Source organism: Pseudophryne corroboree, chromosome 5 (genome assembly GCF_028390025.1).
Source record: "Pseudophryne corroboree isolate aPseCor3 chromosome 5, aPseCor3.hap2, whole genome shotgun sequence".
Classification (NCBI taxonomy): domain Eukaryota; kingdom Metazoa; phylum Chordata; class Amphibia; order Anura; family Myobatrachidae; genus Pseudophryne; species Pseudophryne corroboree.
Genome location: NC_086448.1, coordinates 417,123,811 through 417,145,922, shown reverse-complemented (window position 1 = coordinate 417,145,922; position 22,112 = coordinate 417,123,811). Strand labels below are relative to the sequence as shown.

The 22,112-nt window shown below is 47.9% G+C and overlaps 1 protein-coding gene across 3 annotated transcripts in view; it reads left to right on the top strand.

Moving 5' to 3' along the window:
• The window catches only part of LOC134927810 (mediator of DNA damage checkpoint protein 1-like), an 840,332-nt gene that overhangs the window by 69,781 nt on the left and 748,439 nt on the right, over window positions 1–22,112 (top strand). For all 3 annotated transcript variants that reach the window (XM_063922788.1, XM_063922787.1, XM_063922786.1), the window contains exon 2: window positions 16,148–16,216. In XM_063922788.1, coding sequence (XP_063778858.1) covers window positions 16,163–16,216 — 54 coding nt within the window. In that variant the 5' untranslated portion in view covers window positions 16,148–16,162. The remainder of the gene's footprint in view (window positions 1–16,147; window positions 16,217–22,112) is intronic.

The following is a 22,112-nucleotide window of genomic DNA, read 5'->3' as shown; positions in this document are numbered from 1 at the left end:
GAGTACTACATATACAGCCCCCGGTTGTGCCTCCAGTGGCACCGTGGGATCTCAATGTAGTTTTGGAATTCCTCAAATCCCATTGGTTTGAGCCACTTAAATCGGTGGATTTGAAATATCTTACATGGAAAGTGACCATGCTACTGGCCCTGGCTTCGGCCAGGAGAGTGTCAGAGTTGGCGGCTTTATCGTACAAAAGCCCATATCTGATTTTCCATTCGGACAGGGCAGAACTGCGGACGCGTCCTCAGTTTCTCCCTAAGGTGGTATCAGCGTTTCACCTGAACCAACCTATTGTGGTGCCTGCGGCTTCTAGCGGCTTGGAGGACTCCAAGTTGTTGGACGTTGTCAGAGCCTTAAAAATATATATTTCAAGGACGGCTGGAGTCAGAAAGTCTGACTCGCTGTTTATACTGTATGCACCCAACAAGCTGGGTGCTCCTGCGTCTAAGCAGACGATTGCTCGTTGGATTTGTAGCACAATTCAACTTGCGCATTCTGTGGCAGGCCTGCCACAGCCAAAATCTGTAAATGCCCACTCCACAAGGAAGGTGGGCTCATCTTGGGCGGCTGCCCGAGGGGTCTCGGCATTACAACTCTGCCGAGCAGCTACGTGGTCAGGGGAGAACACGTTTGTAAAATTCTACGGATTTGATACCCTGGCTAAGGAGGACCTGGAGTTCTCTCATTCGGTGCTGCAGAGTCATCCGCACTCTCCCGCCCGTTTGGGAGCTTTGGTATAATCCCCATGGTCCTGACGGAGTCCCCAGCATCCACTTAGGACGTCAGAGAAAATAAGAATTTACTTACTGATAATTCTATTTCTCGTAGTCCGTAGTGGATGCTGGGCGCCCATCCCAAGTGCGGATTGTCTGCAATACTTGTACATAGTTATTGTTACAAAAATCGGGTTATTATTGTTGGAAGCCATCGTTTCAGAGGCTCCTCTGTTATCATGCTGTTAACTGGGTTCAGATCACAAGTTGTACAGGGTGATTGGTGTGGCTGGTATGAGTCTTACCCGGGATTCAAAATCCTTCCTTATTGTGTACGCTCGTCCGGGCACAGTATCCTAACTGAGGCTTGGAGGAGGGTCATAGGGGGAGGAGCCAGTGCACACCACCTAGTGGTCAAACTTTTAATTTTGTGCCCTGTCTCCTGCGGAGCCGCTATTCCCCATGGTCCTGACGGAGTCCCCAGCATCCACTACGGACTACGAGAAATAGAATTATCGGTAAGTAAATTCTTATTTTCGGATATAAACCCAGGTACCACTAAAAAGGGTATTATGTTTGGGGAGAAAAAACTACCCATAGTTTTTCCCCCATCTGAAGAATTAAATGAAGTGTGTGAAGAAGCGTGGGCTTTCCCAGATTAAAAGATTGGTAATCTCTAAAAAAAATTATTAATGGCGTTCCCTTTCCCGTCAGAGGATAGGGCACGTTGGGAAACACCTCCTAGGGTGGATAAAGCGCTCTCACGTTTGTCTAAAAAGGTGGCACTTCCGTCTCCGGATACGGCCGCCCTGAAGGAGCCTGCGGATAGAAAGCAGGAGGCGATCCTGAAGTCTGTATATACACACTCAGGCATTATACTTAGACCAGCTATTGCGTCAGCATGGATGTGCAGTGCTGCCGCTACATGGTCAGATTCCTTGTCAGAAAATATTGACACCCTAGACAGGGACACTATTCTGCTAACCATAGAGCATATAAAAGACTCAGTCTTATACATGAGAGATGCACAGAGGGAGATCTGCCGGCTGGCATCTAAAATAAGTGCATTGTCCATTTCTGCTAGGAGAGGCTTATGGACTCGGCAGTGGACAGGGGATGCAGATTCCAAAAGGCACATGGAAGTTTTGCCTTATAAGGGTGAGGAGTTATTCGGGGATGGTCTCTCGGACCTAGTTTCCACAGCAACAGCTGGGAAGTCAGCATTTTTACCCCATGTTCCCTCACAGCCTAAGAAAGCGCCGTTTTATCAGGTACAGTCCTTTCGGACCCAGAAAAACAGGCGAGGAAAAGGCGGGTCTTTTCTGTCCAGAGGCAGAGGTAGGGGAAAAAGGCTGCAACAAACAGCAGGTTCCCAGGAGCAAAAGTCCTCCCCCGCTTCTTCCAAGTCCGCCGCATGACGGTGGGGCTCCACAGGCAGAGCCAGGTACGGTGGGGGGCCGCCTCAAAAATTTCAGCAATCAGTGGGCTCGCTCACAGGTGGATCCCTGGATCTTTCAAGTAGTATCTCAGGGGTACAAGCTGGAATTCGAGGCGTCTCCCCCCCGCCGTTTCCTCAAATCTGCCTTGCCAACAACTCCCTCGGGCAGGGAGGCTGTGCTAGAGGCAATTCACAAGCTGTATTCCCAGCAGGTGATAGTCAAGGTGCCCCTACTTCAACAAGGACGGGGTTACTATTCCCCACTGTTTGTGGTACCGAAACCGGACGGTTCGGTGAGACCCATTTTAAATTTGAAATCCTTGAACACATACATAAAAAAATTCAAGTTCAAGATGGAATCGCTCAGTGCGGTTATTGCAAGCCTGGACGAGGGGGATTACATGGTATCCCTGGACATCAAGGATGCTTACCTGCATGTCCCCATTTATCATCCTCGCCAGGAGTACCTCAGATTTGCGGTACAGAATTGCCATTACCAATTCCAGACACTGCCGTTTGGACTGTCCACGGCACCGAGGGTGTTTACCAAGGTAATGGCGGAAATGATGATACTCCTTCGAAAAAAGGGAGTTTTAATTATCCCGTACTTGGACGATCTCCTAATAAAGGCGAGATCCAGGGAGCAGTTGTTGGTAGGAGTAGCACTATCTCAGGAGGTACTACACCAGCACGGTTGGATTCTGAATATTCCAAAGTCACAGCTGGTTCCGACGACACGTCTACTGTTCCTGGGAATGATTCTGGACACAGTCCAGAAAAAAGTGTTTCTCCCGGAGGAGAAAGCCAAGGAGCTGTCATCTCTAGTCAGAGACCTCCTGAAACCAAAACAGGTGTCGGTGCATCACTGCACGCGAGTCCTGGGAAAGATGGTGGCTTCTTACGAAGCAATTCCTTTCGGCAGGTTCCATGCCAGAATCTTTCAGTGGGACCTGTTGGGCCAATGGTCCGGATCGCATCTTCAGATGCATCGGATAATAACCCTGTCTCCAAGAACCAGGGTGTCTCTGCTGTGGTGGCTGCAGAGTGCTCATCTTCTAGAGGGCCGCAGATTCGGCATACAGGACTGAGTCCTGGTGACCACGGATGCCAGCCTTCGAGGCTGGGGGGCAGTCACACAGGGAAGAAACTTCCAAGGACTATGGTCGAGTCAGGAGACTTCCCTACACATAAATGTTCTAGAACTAAGGGCCATTTACAATGCCCTAAGTCAGGCAAAACCCCTGCTTCTACACCAGCCGGTACTGATCCAGTCAGACAACATCACGGCGGTCGCCCATGTAAACCGACAGGGCGGCACAAGAAGCAGGACGGCAATGGCAGAAGCCACAAGGATTCTCCGATGGGCGGAAAATCACGTGCTAGCACTGTCAGCAGTGTTCATTCCGGGAGTGGACAACTGGGAAGCAGACTTCCTCAGCAGGCACGACCTCCACCCGGGAGAGTGTGGACTTCATCTAGAGGTCTTCCAGCTGATTGTAAACCGTTGGGAACGGCCACAGGTGGACATGATGGCGTCCCGCCTCAACAAAAAGCTAAAAAGATATTGCGCCAGGTCAAGGGACCCTAAGGCGATAGCTGTGGACGCTCTAGTGACACCGTGGGTGTACCAGTCGGTTTAGGTGTTCCCTCCTCTTCATCTCATACCCAAGGTACTGAGGATAATAAGCAGGAGAGGAGTAAGAACTACACTCATTGTTCCGGATTGGCCAAGAAGAGCTTGGTACCCAGAACTTCAAGAAATGATCTCAGAGGACCCTTGGCCTCTGCCGCTCAGACAGGACCTGCTGCAGCAGGGGCCCTGTCTGTTCCAAGACTTACCGCGGCTGCGTTTGACGGCATGGCGGTTGAACACCGGATTCTAAAGGAAAAGGGCATTCCGGAGGAAGTCATTCCTACGCTGATTAAAGCTGGGAAGGATGTGACCGCAAAACATTATCACCGCATATGGCGGAAATATGTTGCTTGGTGTGAGGCCAGGAGGGCCCCGACGGAGGAATTTCAGCTTGGTCGATTTCTGCACTTCCTACAGTCAGGGGTGACTATGGGCCTCAAATTGGGTTCCATTAAGGTCCAGATTTCGGCTCTGTCGATTTTCTTTCAAAAAGAACTGGCTTCACTGCCTGAAGTTCAGACATTTGTTAAAGGAGTGCTGCATATTCAACCCCCTTTTGTGCCTCCAGTGGCACCTTGGGATCTCAACGTGGTGTTGGATTTCCTAAAGTCGCATTGGTTTGAGCCACTTAAAACCGTGGAGCTAAAATATCTCACGTGGAAAGTGGTCATGCTGTTGGCCTTGGCTTCGGCCAGGCGTGTGTCAGAATTGGCGGCTTTGTCATGTAAAAGCCCTTATCTGATTTTCCATATGGATAGGGCGGAATTGAGGACTCGTCCCCAATTTCTTTCTAAGGTGGTATCAGCGTTTCATTTAAACCAACCTATTGTGGTGCCTGCTGCTACTCGGGACGTGGAGGATTCCAAGTTGCGGGACGTAGTCAGGGCCCTGATAATCTATGTTTCCAGGACGGCTAGAGTCAGGAAAACTGACTCGCTATTTATCCTGCATGCACCCAACAAGTTGGGTGCTCCTGCTTCAAAGCAGACTATTGCTCGCTGGATCTGTAGCACGATTCAACTTGCACATTCTGCGGCTGGACTGCCGCATCCTAAATCTGTAAAAGCCCATTCCACGAGGAAGGTGGGCTCTTCTTGGGCGGCTGCCTGAGGGGTCTCGGCTTTACAACTTTGCCGAGCTGCTACTTGGTCGGGTTCAAACACTTTTGCAAAATTCTACAAGTTTGATACCCTGGCTGAGGAGGACCTTGAGTTTGCTCATTCGGTGCTGCAGAGTCATCCGCACTCTCCCGCCCGTTTGGGAGCTTTGGTATATTCCCCATGGTCCTTACGGAGTACCCAGCATCCACTAGGACGTCAGAGAAAATAAGAATTTACTCACCGGTAATTCTATTTCTCGTAGTCCGTAGTGGATGCTGGGAGCCCGTCCCACGTGTGGACACTCTGCAATACATGTATATAGTTATTGCTTAACTAAAGGGTTTTTGTTATGAGCCATCTATTACTGAGGCTCATTTGTTGTTTCATACTTTTTACTGGGTGTAGTTATCACAAGTTGTACGGTGTGATTGGTGTGGCTGGTATGAGTCTTACCCTGGATTCCAAATCCTTTCCTAGTAATGTCAGCTCTTCCAGGCACAGTTTCCCTAACTGAGGTCTGGAGGTGGGGCATAGAGGGAGGAGCCAGTGCACACCAGATGGTACCTAATCTTTCTTTTAGAGTGCCCAGTCTCCTGCGGAGCCTGCTATTCCCCATGGTCCTTACGGAGTACCCAGCATCCACTACGGACTACGAGAAATAGAATTACCGGTGAGTAAATTCTTATTTTTTGCTAGTGGAAACGGCTCCCTCTGCAAAAACCCGGATCAAGTGATCCGGGAATCCTACCCGGGTAGCTTACCGGGTTCAACACGAGTTCAACCCGGTAAGCTGTGCAGTGTAAATGGAAGCCGTGTCGATGCGACACGGCTCCCGCTCAGTGTATGGAAGGGCGGCGCTGGGAGATCATGTGATGTCCCAGCGCCGCCCCTGCCGTGTCACCCTGAAATATGCCAGGTTGGTGAGTGCAGTGGGAAAGGGGGTTCTGGTGCGGGTTGCAGCAGAGTAGCACCCGTGTCAGGCTCCCGGCTGCGACCCGCATCACTAGTGGAAAAGGGTAGATGAAAGGCTACTCTTGCTTTCTGTATAACAGTGTATAAGCACCACATATCAGCAGCACCCAATTTGATTGAGAAAATAGAGACTGTTATTTCTCATACGTCCTAGAGGATGCTGGGGATGCTTCAAGAACCATGGGGTATAGACGGGATCCGCAGGAGACATGGGCACTTTAAGACTTTAGAAGGGGTGTGAACTGGCTCCTCCCTCTATGCCCCTCCTCCAGACTCCAGTTAGATTCTGTGCCCTGTGAGACTTGATGCACACTGATAGGCTCTCCAGAGTTTCTCAGAAAAAGACTTATGTTAGGTTTATTATTTTCAGGGAGCATTGCTGGCAACAGGCTCCCTGCATCCTGGGACTGATGGGAGAGAAGCAGACCTACTTCTGTGAGTTCAAGGGCTCTGTTTCTTAGGCTACTGGACACCATTAGCTCCAGAGGGTCTGATCGCTAGGTACGCCTAGATGCTCGTTCCCGGAGCCGCGCCGTGACCCCCCTTGGAGCCAGAAGTCAGAAGACGGGTGAGTAGAGAAGATCAGAAGACTTCAGTGACGGCTTGAGGGACTGTGCAGCGGTTTTGCTACGCGCCATGCTCCCACACACAGCGGCACTACAGGGTGCAGGGCGCAGGGGGGGCGCCCTGGGCAGCATTAAACCTACACAAATACACTGGCAAAAGAGGCTTACGGTGCCTAGGGACCAAAAAACGGACCCCCGCCAGTATAAATATTTAAATAAATAGCGGGACTGAAGCGCGCCATTAAGGGGCGTGGCTTAGCCCTCACAGCTCTACTCGGCGCCATTTTCTCCTCAAACACTGGTCCTGACCTCCTCACTACTGTACAAGTAACGGTGCAAAACTGGGTGGGGGGGACACAGTAATTTGGTGCTGTTATTAGTATTATAAAAACGCTAACAGGTCTGAGGCATTATTTTAATTGTTTCATTACCGGGATAGGCGCTGGGTTGTGAGCTGGCATAAACTCCCTCTGTGTTTCTCTGACAGGCTTGGCTGTGGGTCTGTGTCCCCTACAGCCCCAGTGTGGTTGTGGGTGTCGGTACGAGTGTGTCGACATGTCTGAGGCTGAGTGCTCTTCCCAGTAGGAGGCTGGTACGGGGACAGAAAAGACTGTGGGAGTGACCGTGTCGGCAATGCCGACGGCTGATTGGGTAAATGTTTTAAGTGTTCTGAATGCTAATGTGGCTCGGTTGCATAAAAGATTAGATAAATCAGAGTCTCGTGCCCAGACATGGAGAAAGTCCATGGAGGATGCATTGTCACAAGTTCAGACCTCCTCGGGGTCACAGAAACGTGCATTTACCCAGATAGCGGATACAGGTACCGACACGGACTCTGATTCCAATGTTGACTATAGTGATGCCAGATTGAATCCTAAACTGGCTAAGAGCATTCAGTACATGATTGTGGCTATTAAAGAGGTATTACATATCACGGAAGACCCTACTGTTCCTGATACTAGGGTCTGTATGTATAAAGGAAAGAAACCTGAGGTAACATTCCCTCCCTCTCATGAACTGAACGCTCTTTTTGAAAAGGCTTGGGAAAACCCTGACAAGAAATTCCAGGTCCCCAAGAGAATTCTGGTGGCATATCCGTTCCCCTCTGGGGACAGGGAAAAGTGGGAGTCAACCCCAACGGTGGACAAAGCTCTGTCGCGGCTGTCCAAAAAGGTAGCGCTTCCGTCTCCGGACACGGCAGCCCTGAAGGATCCTGCGGATTGTAAGCAGGAAAATACACTAAAAGCCATTTATGACACTACGGGTACGCTGCTCAGGCCTGCCGTTGCATCGGCGTGGGTGAGTAGCGCTATTGAAAAGTGGGCAGATAACTTGTCATCTAAAATAGATACCCTGGACAGGGATAGCATACTTTTGACACTGGGTCATATCAAGGATGCTGCAGCCTATCTAAAGGAAGCTGCGACGGATATTGGCCTTTTGGGATCAAGCTAGGAGGGCATTGTGGATTCATCAATGGAATGCTGATGCCGACTCTAAGAAGACTATGGAGTCTCTACTGTTTAACGGTAGTGTCTTGTTTGGTAACGGCCTCACTGACCTGGTATCTACGGCTAAGTCGTCATTTTTACCTTATGTTCCTGCACAACAAAAGAAAACGCCCCACTATCAGATGCAGTCCTTTCGGTCCAATAAATACAAAAGAGGACGAGGGTCCTCCTTCCTTGCTACGAGAGGAAGAGGAAGGGGAGAAAGGTCACAGGCTGTGGCAAGTTCCCAAGAGCAGAAGTCCTCCCCGGCTTCTACCAAATCCACCGCATGACGCTGGGGCTCCTCTGCGGAAGTCCGCATAAGTAGGGGCACGCCTCCAACTCTTCAGTCAGGTCTGGATTCACTCGGCCCTGGACCCTTGGATATTAGAAATAGTAGCCCAAGGGTACAAATTGGAGTTTCAAGACGTGCCCCCTCACCGATTTTTCAAATCTGCCTTGCCAGCTTCTCTTCCAGAAAGAGAGGTAGTATGCGCTTCAATACTAAAGCTGTGTCAAAATCAAGTAATTGTCACGGTACCCCCGTGACAACAGGGGGAAGGCTTTTATTCGAGCCTGTTCGTGGTCCCGAAGCCGGATGGCTCAGTCAGACCGATTCTGAACCTAAAATCCCTCAATTTCTATCTAAAAAAATTCAAATTCAAGATGGAATCTCTCCGAGCAGTGATCTCCAGTCTGGAGGAAGGGTATTTCATGGTGTCGGTCGACATAAAGGATCCCTACTTACAAGTCCCCATATATCCTCCACATCAGGCTTACCTGAGGTTTGTGGTTCAGGATTGTCATTACCAATTTCAGACGTTGCCGTTTGGTCTGTCCACGGCTCCGAGAATTTTCACCAAGGTTAGCGCGGAAATGATGGTTCTCCTGCGCCAGCAGGGTGTCACAATTATCCCGTACTTGGACGATCTCCTCATAAAGGCGAGATCCAAGGAGCAATTGCTGAAAAACGTTGCGCTTTCACTGACGATTCTGCAGCATTGTCACTGGCCTAGACTGAGGGTGTTGTGAACTCTGGGATCCTTCCGATGGTTGGGAAGAGGAACCACAACTGAGCTGGAAAAGGGAAGGCCTGATATAGGATTTCCTCATACAGGACGCTGACAGTGGAGTTTGATGAAATATTAAAGAGCTTTATTGCAAAGGAAAACAACTTAGTCAAATGCCAAAAAGGAGTAAATGAGGAAATGTCCAGACCCACTGAAGGGTTTAGCAAGCAGTATTGGGGATGCTGGTAATTGAAGAAACTGTGGGTGATGTTTGAAAGTCACTGATAACTTATAGAGCTTATGAATGATGATTAATAGCACAGATGTAAAACAAAGGTAATGCTGCGCTTGTAATAAGCAACTCTTATAAATATGGTAATGGTTTAAAAAGAAGAGCGCTAAGGGTAAAAATATTGTTATAACTAATGATTAAAATGATAATGTTATAACTAGTGGCACCTGTGAAAAAAGAAGGTTGGATAGTTTCAGTAATGTTTACACTCTTTTGAGTGAATAACGGGGTAGCAGATGTTACACGGTGTTAAAGTACGTGGTATGGTGAATCTTTCCCTATCCTGAGTGGTGACTGAGTGGCTGTTAGATGGAAGCCGCTTCCGTTGTTAGGGCCGATGGCAGGGCTCCGGCGTGCTTTGCTTCCGCTGCGTCCAGCGGGCCGTGGAACGCACGCTGTCAGTCTCTTCCTCCGGCCACGGGTGATGACGTCTCCGTGTTACGGCCAAGCTCGGCCGTGTATTGCGCTATCCCAATTGAGAGTTCTAAAATAGCACAGATGGTTTAAGAACTTGTGAGTGGTGACAGACGCTGAAGATGTGAGAAACTGAAGTGCAGGGGTTTTAGACGCTGTGGATTTGCAGAGCTTGAGAATGGAGATTGAGACCCTGATGTGAGAAACTGAAGTGCAGGGGTTTTAGACGCTGTAGATTTGTAGAACTTTGGAACGGAGACTGAGATGCTGTTGGATTTGTGGAACTTGAGAACGGAGACTTGAAACGCTGATTACTAGGAACACTTATGACTGGTACGCAGAGAGATTACCGGCCGCTGAATACACTGGAGCCGGTGTAGCGAACTGGCCGCTGGAAATGCCGGAGACACTGGAGTACACCTGCAGAGATCCTTGCCGGGAACAAGAGCACTGGCATCTACGTCAGGGAAAGACGATACTCAGGCACTGAAGCTCTGTCCGGCGTCTGACTTTGAATCTCCCGCCAGCACTGGATTGGCGGAGCAGTCTGATGACATCACCTGCGCCCATGCCCCGGAGAACCGCCGGTAGCCGCGCCAACCAGACGCCGGAGCCCGTGGCCCACCGAAGGCAGAGGCCGCAACACCGACCAGCAGACACGCAGGGGTAAGCGCGGCGAACGCCGCCTCTGGTGTGTGACAAGCATGGTTGGCTCCTAAACTTGTCAAAATCACAGCTGGTTCCGACAACACGGCTGTCGTTCCTGGGTATGATTCTGGATACAGAATACAAAGAGTTTTTCTTCCAGAAGAAAAAGCTCTGGAAATACAGAACATGGTGAAACAGATTCTAACACCGGCAAGATTGTCGATTCTTCAATGTACTCTGTTGCTAGGCAAGATGGTGGCGGCCTACTTGGCCGTACCGTTTGGCAGGTTCCATGCCAGAGACTTTCAGTGGGACCTGTTGGACAAGTGGTCCGGGTATCACCTGGACATGAACCGGAAGATAACCTTATCTTTTCCGGGACCAGAATCTCACTCCTGTGGTGGCTGCACAGTTCTCACCTCCTAGAGGGACACAAGTTCGGGATTCAGGATTGGATCCTCATGACCACAGATGCAAGTCTCCGAGGCTGGGGAGCAGTCACACAGGGAAGAAATTTCCAGGGAAAATGGTCAAGCCAGGAAGCTTGTCTGCACATAAACATTCTGGAATTAAGGGCCATTTACAACGGCCTTCTGCAAGCAGAATATCTTCTTTGCGGTCTGCCCGTCTTGATTCAGTCGGACAACATAACAGCAGTGGCGTACATAAACCGCCAGGGCGGAGCAAAGAGCAGAGCGGCGATGGCGGAGGCCACGAAAGTTCTTCGCTGGGCGGAGAAACATGTAAGCGCTCTGTCAGCGGTCTTCATTCCAGGAGTGGACAACTGGGAAGCAGACTTCCTCAGCAGACACGATCTCCATCCAGGAGAGTGGGGTCTTCATCAAGAGGTCTTTACAGAAGTGACAAGTCGTTGGGGAATTCCTCAAATAGACATGATGGCATCTCGCCTCAACATGAAACTTCAGAGATATTGTTCCAGGTCGAGGGACCCGCAAGCAATAGCGGTGGACTCCCTGGTGACACCGTGGGTGTTTCCATCGGTCTACGTGTTCCCTCCACTTCCACTCATTCCAAAGGTGATAAAGATTATAAGACAAGGGTTCAGGCGATACTCATTGTTCCGGACTGGCCAAGGAGGGCCTGGTATCCAGATCTTCAGGAGTTGCTCATAGAAGATCCCTGGCCTCTTCCTCTACGAGAGGACCTGTTACAACGAGGACCGTGCGTGTATCAAGACTTACCGCGGCTGCGTTTGACGGCATGGCAGTTTAACGCCAAATCCTAGCCCGAAAGGGTATTCCCAGTGAAGTCATTCCCACACTTCTTCAGGCTAGAAAAGAAGTAACGGCAAAGCATTACCACCGTATTTGGAGGAAATATGTGTCTTGGTGTGAATCCAAGAAGGCTCCTACGGAGGAATTTCAGCTGGGGCGTTTGCTCCGTTTTTTACAAGCTGGTGTGGATGCGGGCCTAGAGTTGGGCTCAATTAAAGTGCAAATTTCGGCCTTATCGATTTTCTTTCAGAAAGAATTGGCCTCCCTTCCAGAAGTTCAGACCTTCGTGAAAGGCGTACTACACATCCAACCTCCCTTTGTGCCCCCAGTGGCGCCTTGGGATCTGAATGTGGTGTTGCAGTTCCTGCAATCTCTTTGGTTTGAACCTTTGCGTAAGGTTGAGTTAAAGTTCCTTACTTGGAAGGTAGTCATGTTGTTGGCCTTGGCATCTGTAAGACGGGTGTCTGAGTTAGCGGCCTTGTCTCACAAGAGCATCCATGAAGATAGAGCTGAATTGAGGACACGTCAGCAATTTTTACCGAAGGTGGTTTCCTCTTTCCACATAAACCAACCTATCGTGGTACCTGTGGCTACTGATGCCTTCGTTGAGTCAAAATTTCTGGATGTGGTCAGAGCTTTGAAGATTTATGTCGCCAGAACGGCTCAGATTAGGAAAACAGAGGCTCTGTTTGTCGTGTATACTCCCAACAAGGTTGGGTGTCCTGCTTCCAAACAGACCATTGCGCGCTGGATCTGTAACACGATTCAGCAGGCCCATTTCACGGTTGGATTACCATTACCGGAATCAGTTAAGGCCCATTCCACCAGGAAGGTGGGCTCATCCTGGTCGGCTGCCCGGGTTGGCTCAGCATTGCAACTCTGCCGAGCAGCTACTTGGTCGGGGTCAAACACTTTTGCAAAGTTCTACAAGTTTGACACCTTGGCCGATGAAGACCTTAAGTTCGGTCAATCGGTGCTGCAGAGTCGTCTGCAGTCTCCCGCCCGTTCTAGAGCTTTGGTATAACCCGATGGTTCTAATGGTGTCCCCAGCATCCTCTAGGACGTATGAGAAAATAGGATTTTAATACCTACCAGTAAATCCTTTTCTCTTAGTCCGTAGAGGGTGCTGGGCACCCGTCCCAGTGCGTACTGTATCTGCAGTTAATAGTTCTGGTTACACATATGTTGTGTTACGTTTGTCAGCCTGTTGCTGCAATTGTTCATGCCGTTAGCCTGTGTTCTGTTGAATGCCATGTTCTGCGGCATGGTTGAGGTGTGAGCTGGTATGAATCTCACCTTAGTTTAACAATAAATCCTTTCCTCGAAATGTCCGTTTCCCTGGGCACAGTTCCTATAACTGGAGTCTGGAGGAGGGGCATAGAGAGAGGAGCCAGTTCACACCCTTTCAAAGTCTTAAAGTGCCCATGTCTCCTGCGGATCCCGTCTATACCCCATGGTTCTAATGGTGTCCCCAGCATCCTCTACGGACTAAGAGAAAAGGATTTACCGGTAGGTATTAAAATCCTATTTTTCCCCCTGTAATAGCAAAATTATGCATTAGTGAAGGACTTCTCAATACTTTTTAAAAATTACCTTGTCTTACGCTATTCCACTTGCATTGCCTACATTGAAGCGTTTATCAGTTTCTATGACCTACACTGTAGAAGGAGCCTTTTAAATGATCTTGGTGTTTATATACTCAGATGATATGTACTGTATTACTATTAAAAGCATTGACTCTTTACATTTTGACTTAAACACACCAGGAAGTGGCGGCTTTTGCGGGATGCCACTTGGTATATTAATCCCCTTTTTTTCCGTTTGTACGACCTTATTACCTAACAGAAGGAATGTTTTTTTTCTTTTTCCTTTTTATAGCTACAGTATACAGATTATAGAGGACTATGTGCCTCACTACTAAGTGATCCAGAGAATTAGCAAAACCCTGTAGGTTTTCCCAATACCCTTCTAATTAGCACATGATTAAGAGGGGAAGAGAGTCTGTGCTTGGTATATGGAATTCCTTTTGAATGAGAATGTTGCAGAAACTGAGGCTAGTTCTCTTGAATGATTTATTAACAGTGCTCTAATTTGTGTGAATGACCAATTATAAAAACATTATTATATGCATGGAAAGCAAAAAGATAAATAGTCCCGGTTTGAATAAAGCAAAAAAACAAACAAACAAATAGTGGATACGCTTGTTATAATATTTAGAGTAGTCTATGTTTCTGGAGGTTCAACGTCCTGTTCCCAACAGGTCCACAATCTTATAGGCCCTACACACTTGGCGATATTTTGAAAGATATGAACGATCTCGTTCATAAATGAACGAGAACTCGTTCATATCTTTCAGTGTGGAGACTTAAGCGATGAACGATGCGCGTCCCCGCGCTCGTTCATCGCTGATCTCCCGTCGGCTGTGCATGCAGGCCAATATGGACGATCTCGTCCATATTTGCCTGCACTTCAATGCAGCCGGGTGACGGGGGGAGTGAAGAAACTTCACTCCCCCCGTCACTGCCCCCCCGCCGCCGGGTTGCTCGTCGGCCGTATCGGCCGTCGGGCACCTCGGCGGCGCATCGCCGAGTGTGTAGGGCCCCTTACCCCTCTGTCTCTACTGTGCTCACCTCCGGGTGAGTTGTTCAAGATGTGATGTTTTCCTGGGTTCTGCTTACCGCTGCTGGTGCCTTGAATATTGGTATGTGCAGGATTATACGCACCGGCTGGGTTAATGCAGGGTCCGCCGGCTGCTGCAAGACTTCCGGGTCTCACCTGATACAGGTTACCAGCCCCTCAACTCTGCCAGCCAGTGAGGATACTTAATTGATAGAGCCAATTTGGATAAGATCCGGTCGATGTCTGTAGTTTGAGCTTCAAAGCATGTTTGTCTCTTAAGGGCTCCATACACTAGAACGATTTTGCTAAATTTCAGCTCAATTCGGTCATTCCGGCCGATATGTAGAGGGAAATCGTGCATTTTTGCTGTGTATCCGATCCGATGCGTGGCCCCATGAGCGTCTGGTCGACTCCTCCAGGTCGTTGGTGCTGCACTCGTTATTTGTCATGATCAAGTGGAATTGTATGGAATCGAACGGAAAAAAGTGTGGTTTTTGTGCTCGCGATATATCGCATGCGATCTATAGTAGGAAGTTTGAAGCACCCTAATCCAGCCCATCAGATGTATCTGATGGTACCTGTGAATGCATGCTATACATCCCATGCGATATGTAGGCGCATGACATATCCTATGCGATGTATAGCATGCTCAAAAAAGTAACATTGTACCAAATTGTTTGGAATCGTATATAAACACTCCCGGGAAGCTCCCGGAAGAGTTCAAGGGAAATCGCCCCGACTTCAGCCTCTAGACACATCATTCTAGTGTATGGGGCCCTTTAGCCTACCCTGGGAAGTGTGCATGAGTTAATGGTTAAGGTCTGCCTTTTAACTGGAGATCTACTATGTACATAGTAATGTCATGAGTGGGCGTTGGCTTTCATTTGTTGCATTCGAGTGTACATTTTATTCTAGAAAGTTCAATGTCAATTCTTTACATATGCTATGTCACATCATTTTACTTTTTAACTTGAGAATGATGTATCTATAAATGGTTACATGGAGAATATGAAATATGTAATAAATAACATTGAGATTGTCCAGGGATTCCTGTGCATGATAGTATAATTGTAACTTCTATGCACACATACTCTAGTTTACCGCAGGGACTTGCGGTCAGGGGAGGCAGAGCCTCACCTGTCATACTCTGCTATACTTTAGAGTTTTGACTATAAAAATGATTATAATACAGAAAAAGGATATTTACAAGTTATAAATATAATCTTTATATAATTTGTATTATGTTTGTATTATTCTTTTCCTTTTTATAGTCAAAACTCACCACCAAATCATATAGTGTGTGTGTGTAAATCTGGCTCTAATAGTAGGCAGTGCCTCCCCAGCCATTGACCTCACCGCGTCTTACTAGTATACCGGTGGATTGAATTCTTAACTGTTTTTACAGTCTATACATTCCAGTGTTCCACTGATAGTTGCATGTTGATGGTATCTACACAGATAGGGTGGGATTCAAATGATATATCACGCCCAATTTCCTTTCTAAAATGATCTTCATTATCGCGCAAATTGTGCCCATAGTAATCAGGTTTAGCTGTGTAAAGGGTTGGGTGCCTTGCTACTCCGGGCGTAGCGAGCTGAAATAATGATAACCACGCCCCTGAGGGCAGAAACAGAACGGGTGTGGAAAGGGGTGAAAAGAATTGAATCCCGCCCATAGAGTTTATTAGTAGTATTGGGTTATATTAAGAATTATTAAATAGTTTGTTCTCCAAAACCTACAGTACCAAATTGGATAAATCACGGATTTATCCAATTTGTCTGAATGACCGTTTTTGCCAATTTTCCAGTGCTTGGGAGCAAATAGTCGATTGTCATTTGCTTTCATCCATTACAAGAGCTTCATTCCAACCAGCCAGATCTGCCAGATAATTGTATAGCGTACGCCCAGCTTTACTAATATTGCAGATGTAATCACTTGTGCATTATGTGCATTTTACAAAGCACAAAGTAAATTTCTGTGACATGACATTTGTTTCTGGTTGTTCTCTTTTAGCTAAGAAGAATTAGGATGGAAGATGTAACAGACCCAGATGAGGCTGCATCCACACCATTTTATTGCAATGTAAGTATTAATAATTATTCCGAACTAGTTCAAAATATTTAACATTTTTGGTTTTTATTGAACACAAGAACATTTATCAGGCAAAATTGTGCTACAGTAAGTAGGATTACAACAAAACCAAGAAATAATCAAAGGGTACTTGGATTACTTTAACTCCCAAAATAAAGCAAACCCTGCGGCTACTAAGTGAAGAGAATAAATACATTATAATGCTGAGAATGTCACAAAGTAATGCTTTACACATTTTCTTCTAAATAAGTTTGATATATCCATAAATGAATGCAAATAGAACAAGAAATATGAGAATATATGGAATGTGAATAATATTTAGTCCATTAAAATAATAATCTCAGCTAATTCCAAAGGTGATATGGATTCTTAGGGGGAAATTCAATTGTTTTGGAGCCAATTTAATTAATGGGTGTCCTACAGAGAAATTAAATTGTTCCAGGAGCCCATTCATTATCAGGCTTGTCATGTCCAAATAGCCTGGGTTTAGCCTTGTACAGCAAGTAAACCTGTCTAAATTTTTGGTTAGGGTGCCCAAACCATGGACATTTTGCACATTTCTTTTTGCCACATCAGGTGGCGGCGGGAACAAAAGTATCGCCCCACGGCACTTGCACCCAAATGGAGCAACCATTGAATTGATCCATTGGGCGCCTGCTAGTGTAAAATAGGACATGAAAATTCCATTAAAAAAATTAACAAATAATGTCAGGAACCTCCTCATTAACTTCTTAGCTGCTGATGGTTTTCTCACCCTTGTGTTGAGGTAAATTTTTTAAAGTTCTGATAATCAAATTACAACATCCATATCACTGATTGTTTTTTTTTTTTTATGCCAGAAAAATACTTTTAGGGGGGTATTCAGTTAGCTGTGATAATCACGATTCTAGACTATTCAATTATCCTGTAAAATTTATCGGTGATCACTTTTTCACAAATTTCACTTCACCTACTCTGAGCAGGTGAAAAGTTGGGAAAAATCCTTATTTAAAGGTAAAAATGTTTGGCTATGGTACAGAACACATGGGACACCCCCCTTAATGATTAATTAGGCACGTTGAAGTTTTTAATTATTTTTAATTGGCCAATAATGACATGTAGTTTTTGGGGTGAAAAAGTACAAAGTGATGGAAATTGGGGTTCAAGATATGGGACAGGTATATTGGGGTGCTTTATGATTGGGACAGGTGTTTTTAGGCTTGCAGGTAGGAGTAATTGGTCAGTTTTCACTTTTCTTTTTTTCTCTAACGTCCTAGTGGATGCTGGGGACTCCGTCAGGACCATGGGGATTAGCGGCTCCGCAGGAGACAGGGCACAAAAATAAAGCTTTAGGATCAGGTGGTGTGCACTGGCTCCTCCCCCTATGACCCTCCTCCAAGCCTCAGTTAGGTTTTTGTGCCCGTCCGAGCAGGGTGCAATCTAGGTGGCTCTCCTAAAGAGCTGCTTAGAAAAAGTTTTTAGGTTTTTTATTTTCAGTGAGTCCTGCTGGCAACAGGCTCACTGCAACGAGGGACTTAGGGGAGAAGAAGTGAACTCACCTGCGTGCAGGATGGATTGGCTTCTTAGGCTACTGGACACCATTAGCTCCAGAGGGATCGAACACAGGCCCAGCCATGGAGTCCGGTCCCGGAGCCGCGCCGCCGACCCCCTTACAGATGCCGAAAAGCGAAGAGGTCCAGAAACCGGCGGCAGAAGTCTTTTCAGTCTTCATGAGGTAGCGCACAGCACTGCAGCTGTGCGCCATTGTTGTCACACACTTCACACCAGCGGTCACGGAGGGTGCAGGGCGCTGCAGGGGGCGCCCTGGGCAGCAATGAGAATACCTTGTTCTGGCTAAAAAATACATCACATATAGCCCTTGGGGCTATATGGATGTATTTAACCCCTGCCAGGTCTCACAAACTCCGGAGAAGAGCCCGCCGAAATAGGGGGCGGGGCCTATCTCCTCAGCACACAGCGCCATTTTCCTGCTCAGCTCCGCTGCGAGGAAGGCTCCCAGGACTCTCCCCTGCACTGCACTACAGAAACAGGGTAAAAAAGAGAGGGGGGGGGGGCACTTTTTTTGTCGTTTTTGATATATATTAAGCTGCTATAAGGGAGACAACACTTCTATAGGGTTGTTCCTATATATTTATAGCGCTTGGGTGTGTGCTGGCAAACTCTCCCTCTGTCTCCCCAAAGGGCTAGTGGGGTCCTGTCTTCGATAAGAGCATTCCCTGTGTGTCTGCTGTGTCGGTACGTATGTGTCGACATGTATGAGGACGATGTTGGTGTGGAGGCGGAGCAATTGCCGGTAATGGTGATGTCACCCCCTAGGGAGTCGACACCGGAATGGATGGCTTTATTTATGGAATTACGTGATAATGTCAGCACATTACAAAAATCAGTTGACGACATGAGACGGCCGGAAAACCAGTTAGTACCTGTACAGGCGTCTCAGACACCGTCAGGGGCTGTAAAATGCCCTTTACCTCAGTCGGTCGACACAGACCCAGACACGGACACCGAATCTAGTGTCGACGGTGAAGAAACAAACGTATTTTCCAGTAGGGCCACACGTTATATGATCACGGCAATGAAGGAGGCTTTACATATCTCTGATACTGCATGTACCACAAAAAGGGGTATTATGTGGGGTCTGAAAAAACTACCTGTAGTTTTTCCTGAATCAGACGAATTGAATGAAGTGTGTGATGAAGCGTGGGTTAACCCCGATAGAAAACTGCTAATTTCAAAGAAGTTATTGGCATTATATCCTTTCCCGCCAGAGGTTAGGGCGCGCTGGGAAACACCCCCTAGGGTGGATAAGGCGCTCACACGCTTATCAAAACAAGTGGCGTTACCGTCTCCTGAAACGGCCGCCCTCAAGGATCCAGCAGATAGGAGGCTGGAAACTACCCTGAAAAGTATATACACTCATACTGGTGTTATACTGCGACCAGCCATCGCCTCTGCATGGATGTGCAGTGCTGGGGTGGTTTGGTCGGATTCCCTGACTGAAAATATTGATACCCTGGATAGGGACAGTATTTTACTGACTGTAGAGCATTTAAAGGATGCATTTCTATATATGCGAGATGCACAGAGGGATATTTGCACTCTGGCATCGAGAGTAAGTGCGATGTCCATATCTGCCAGAAGAAGTTTATGGACGCGACAATGGTCAGGTGATGCGGATTCCAAACGGCATATGGAAGTATTGCCGTATAAGGGGGAGGAATTATTTGGGAATCGGTCTATCGGATTTGGTGGCCACGGCAACAGCCGGGAAATCCACCTTTTTACCTCAGGTCCCCTCCCAACAGAAAAAGACACCGTCTTTTCAGCCGCAGTCCTTTCGTTCCTATAGGAACAAGCGGGCGAAAGGACAGTCATATTTGCCCCGAGGCAAAGGAAAGGGTAAGAGAGTGCACCAAGCAGCTTCTACCCAGGAGCAGAAGCCCCCCCCGGCTTCTGCAAAGCCCTCAGCATGACGTTGGGGCTTTACAAGCGGACTCAGGGGCGGTGGGGGGTCGACTCAAGAATTTCGGCGCACAGTGGGCTCACTCACAGGTGGACCCCTGGATCCTGCAGATAATATCTCAGGGTTACAGGTTGGAATTCGAGAAGTCTCCCCCTCGCCGGTTCCTAAAGTCTGCTCTGCCAACGTCTCCCTCAGACAGGGCGACGGTATTGGAAGCCATTCACAAGCTGTATTCTCAGCAGGTGATAGTCAAGGTACCCCTCCTACAACAGGGAAAGGGGTATTATTCCACACTATTTGTGGTACCGAAGCCGGACGGCTCGGTAAGACCTATTCTAAATCTGAAATCTTTGAACCTGTACATACAAAAATTCAAGTTCAAGATGGAGTCACTCAGAGCAGTGATAGCGAATCTGGAAGAAGGGGACTTTATGGTGTCCCTGGACATCAAGGATGCTTACCTGCATGTCCCAATTTGCCCTTCACATCAAGGGTACCTCAGGTTCGTGGTGCAAAACTGTCATTATCAGTTTCAGACGCTGCCGTTTGGATTGTCCACGGCACCTCGGGTCTTTACCAAGGTAATGGCCGTAATGATGTTTCTTCTACGAAGAAAAGGCGTATTAATTATCCCTTACTTGGACGATCTCCTCCTGATAAGGGCAAGGTCCAGGGAACAGCTGGGGGACGTAGTAGCACTAACCTAAATAGTGCTGCAACAGCACGGGTGGATTCTGAATTTTCCAAAATCTCAATTGACCCCGACGACACGTCTGCTGTTCCTGGGAATGATTCTGGACACGGTTCAGAAAAAGGTGTTTCTTCCGGAGGAGAAAGCCAAGGAGTTATCCGAACTTGTCAGGAACCTCCTAAAACCAGGGAAAGTGTCTGTGCATCAATGCACAAGAGTCCTGGGAAAGATGGTGGCTTCTTACGAAGCGATTCCATTCGGCAGATTCCACGCACGAACTCTTCAGTGGGATCTGCTGGACAAATGGTCCGGATCGCATCTGCAGATGCATCAGCGGATAACCTTGTCGCCACGGACAAGGGTGTCTCTTCTGTGGTGGTTGCAGAGTGCTCATCTGTTAGAGGGCCGCAGATTCGGCATACAGGACTGTGTCCTGGTGACCACGGATGCCAGTCTGAGAGGCTGGGGAGCGGTCACACAGGGAAGAAACTTCCAGGGAGTATGGTCAAACCTGGAGATGTCTCTTCACATAAATATACTGGAGCTAAGAGCGATTTACAATGCTCTAAGCCTGGCAAAACCCCTGCTTCAGGGTCAGCCGGTGTTGATCCAGTCGGACAACATCACGGCAGTCGCCCACGTAAACAGACAGGGCGGCACAAGAAGCAGGAGAGCAATGGCAGAAGCTGCAAGGATTCTTCGCTGGGCGGAAGATCATGTGATAGCACTGTCAGCAGTGTTCATTCCGGGAGTGGACAACTGGGAAGCAGACTTCCTCAGCAGACACGATCTACACCCGGGAGAGTGGGGACTTCATCCAGAAGTCTTCCACATGATTGTGAACCGTTGGGAAAAACCAAAGGTGGACATGATGGCGTCTCGCCTCAACAAAAAACTGGACAGGTATTGCGCCAGGTCAAGAGACCCTCAGGCAATAGCTGTGGACGCTCTGGTAACGCCGTGGGTGTTCCAGTCAGTGTATGTGTTTCCTCCTCTGCCTCTCATACCAAAAGTACTGAGAATTATACGGCAAAGGGGAGTAAGAACGATACTCGTGGCTCCGGATTGGCCAAGAAGAACTTGGTACCCGGAACTTCAGGAGATGCTCACGGAAGATCCGTGGCCTCTACCTCTAAGACGGGACCTGCTTCAGCAGGGACCGTGTCTATTCCAAGACTTACCGCGGCTGCGTTTGACGGCATGGCGGTTGAACGCCGAATTCTAAGGGAAAAAGGCATTCCGGAAGAGGTCATTCCTACACTGGTAAAAGCCAGGAAGGAGGTGACTGCACAACATTATCACCGCATTTGGAGAAAATATGTTGCGTGGTGTGAGGCCAGGAAGGCCCCCACGGAGGAATTTCAATTGGGTCGATTCCTACATTTCCTGCAAACAGGATTGTCTATGGGCCTCAAGTTGGGGTCCATTAAGGTTCAAATTTCGGCCCTGTCGATTTTCTTCCAGAAAGAATTGGCTTCAGTTCCTGAAGTCCAGACTTTTGTAAAAGGAGTACTACATATACAGCCCCCGGTTGTACCCCCAGTGGCTCCGTGGGACCTTAATGTAGTTTTGGATTTTCTCAAATCCCATTGGTTTGAGCCACTCAAATCGGCGGATTTGAAATATCTTACATGGAAAGTAACCATGCTACTGGCCCTGGCTTCAGCCAGGAGAGTGTCAGAATTGGCGGCTTTATCGTATAAAAGCCCATATCTGATTTTCCATTCGGACAG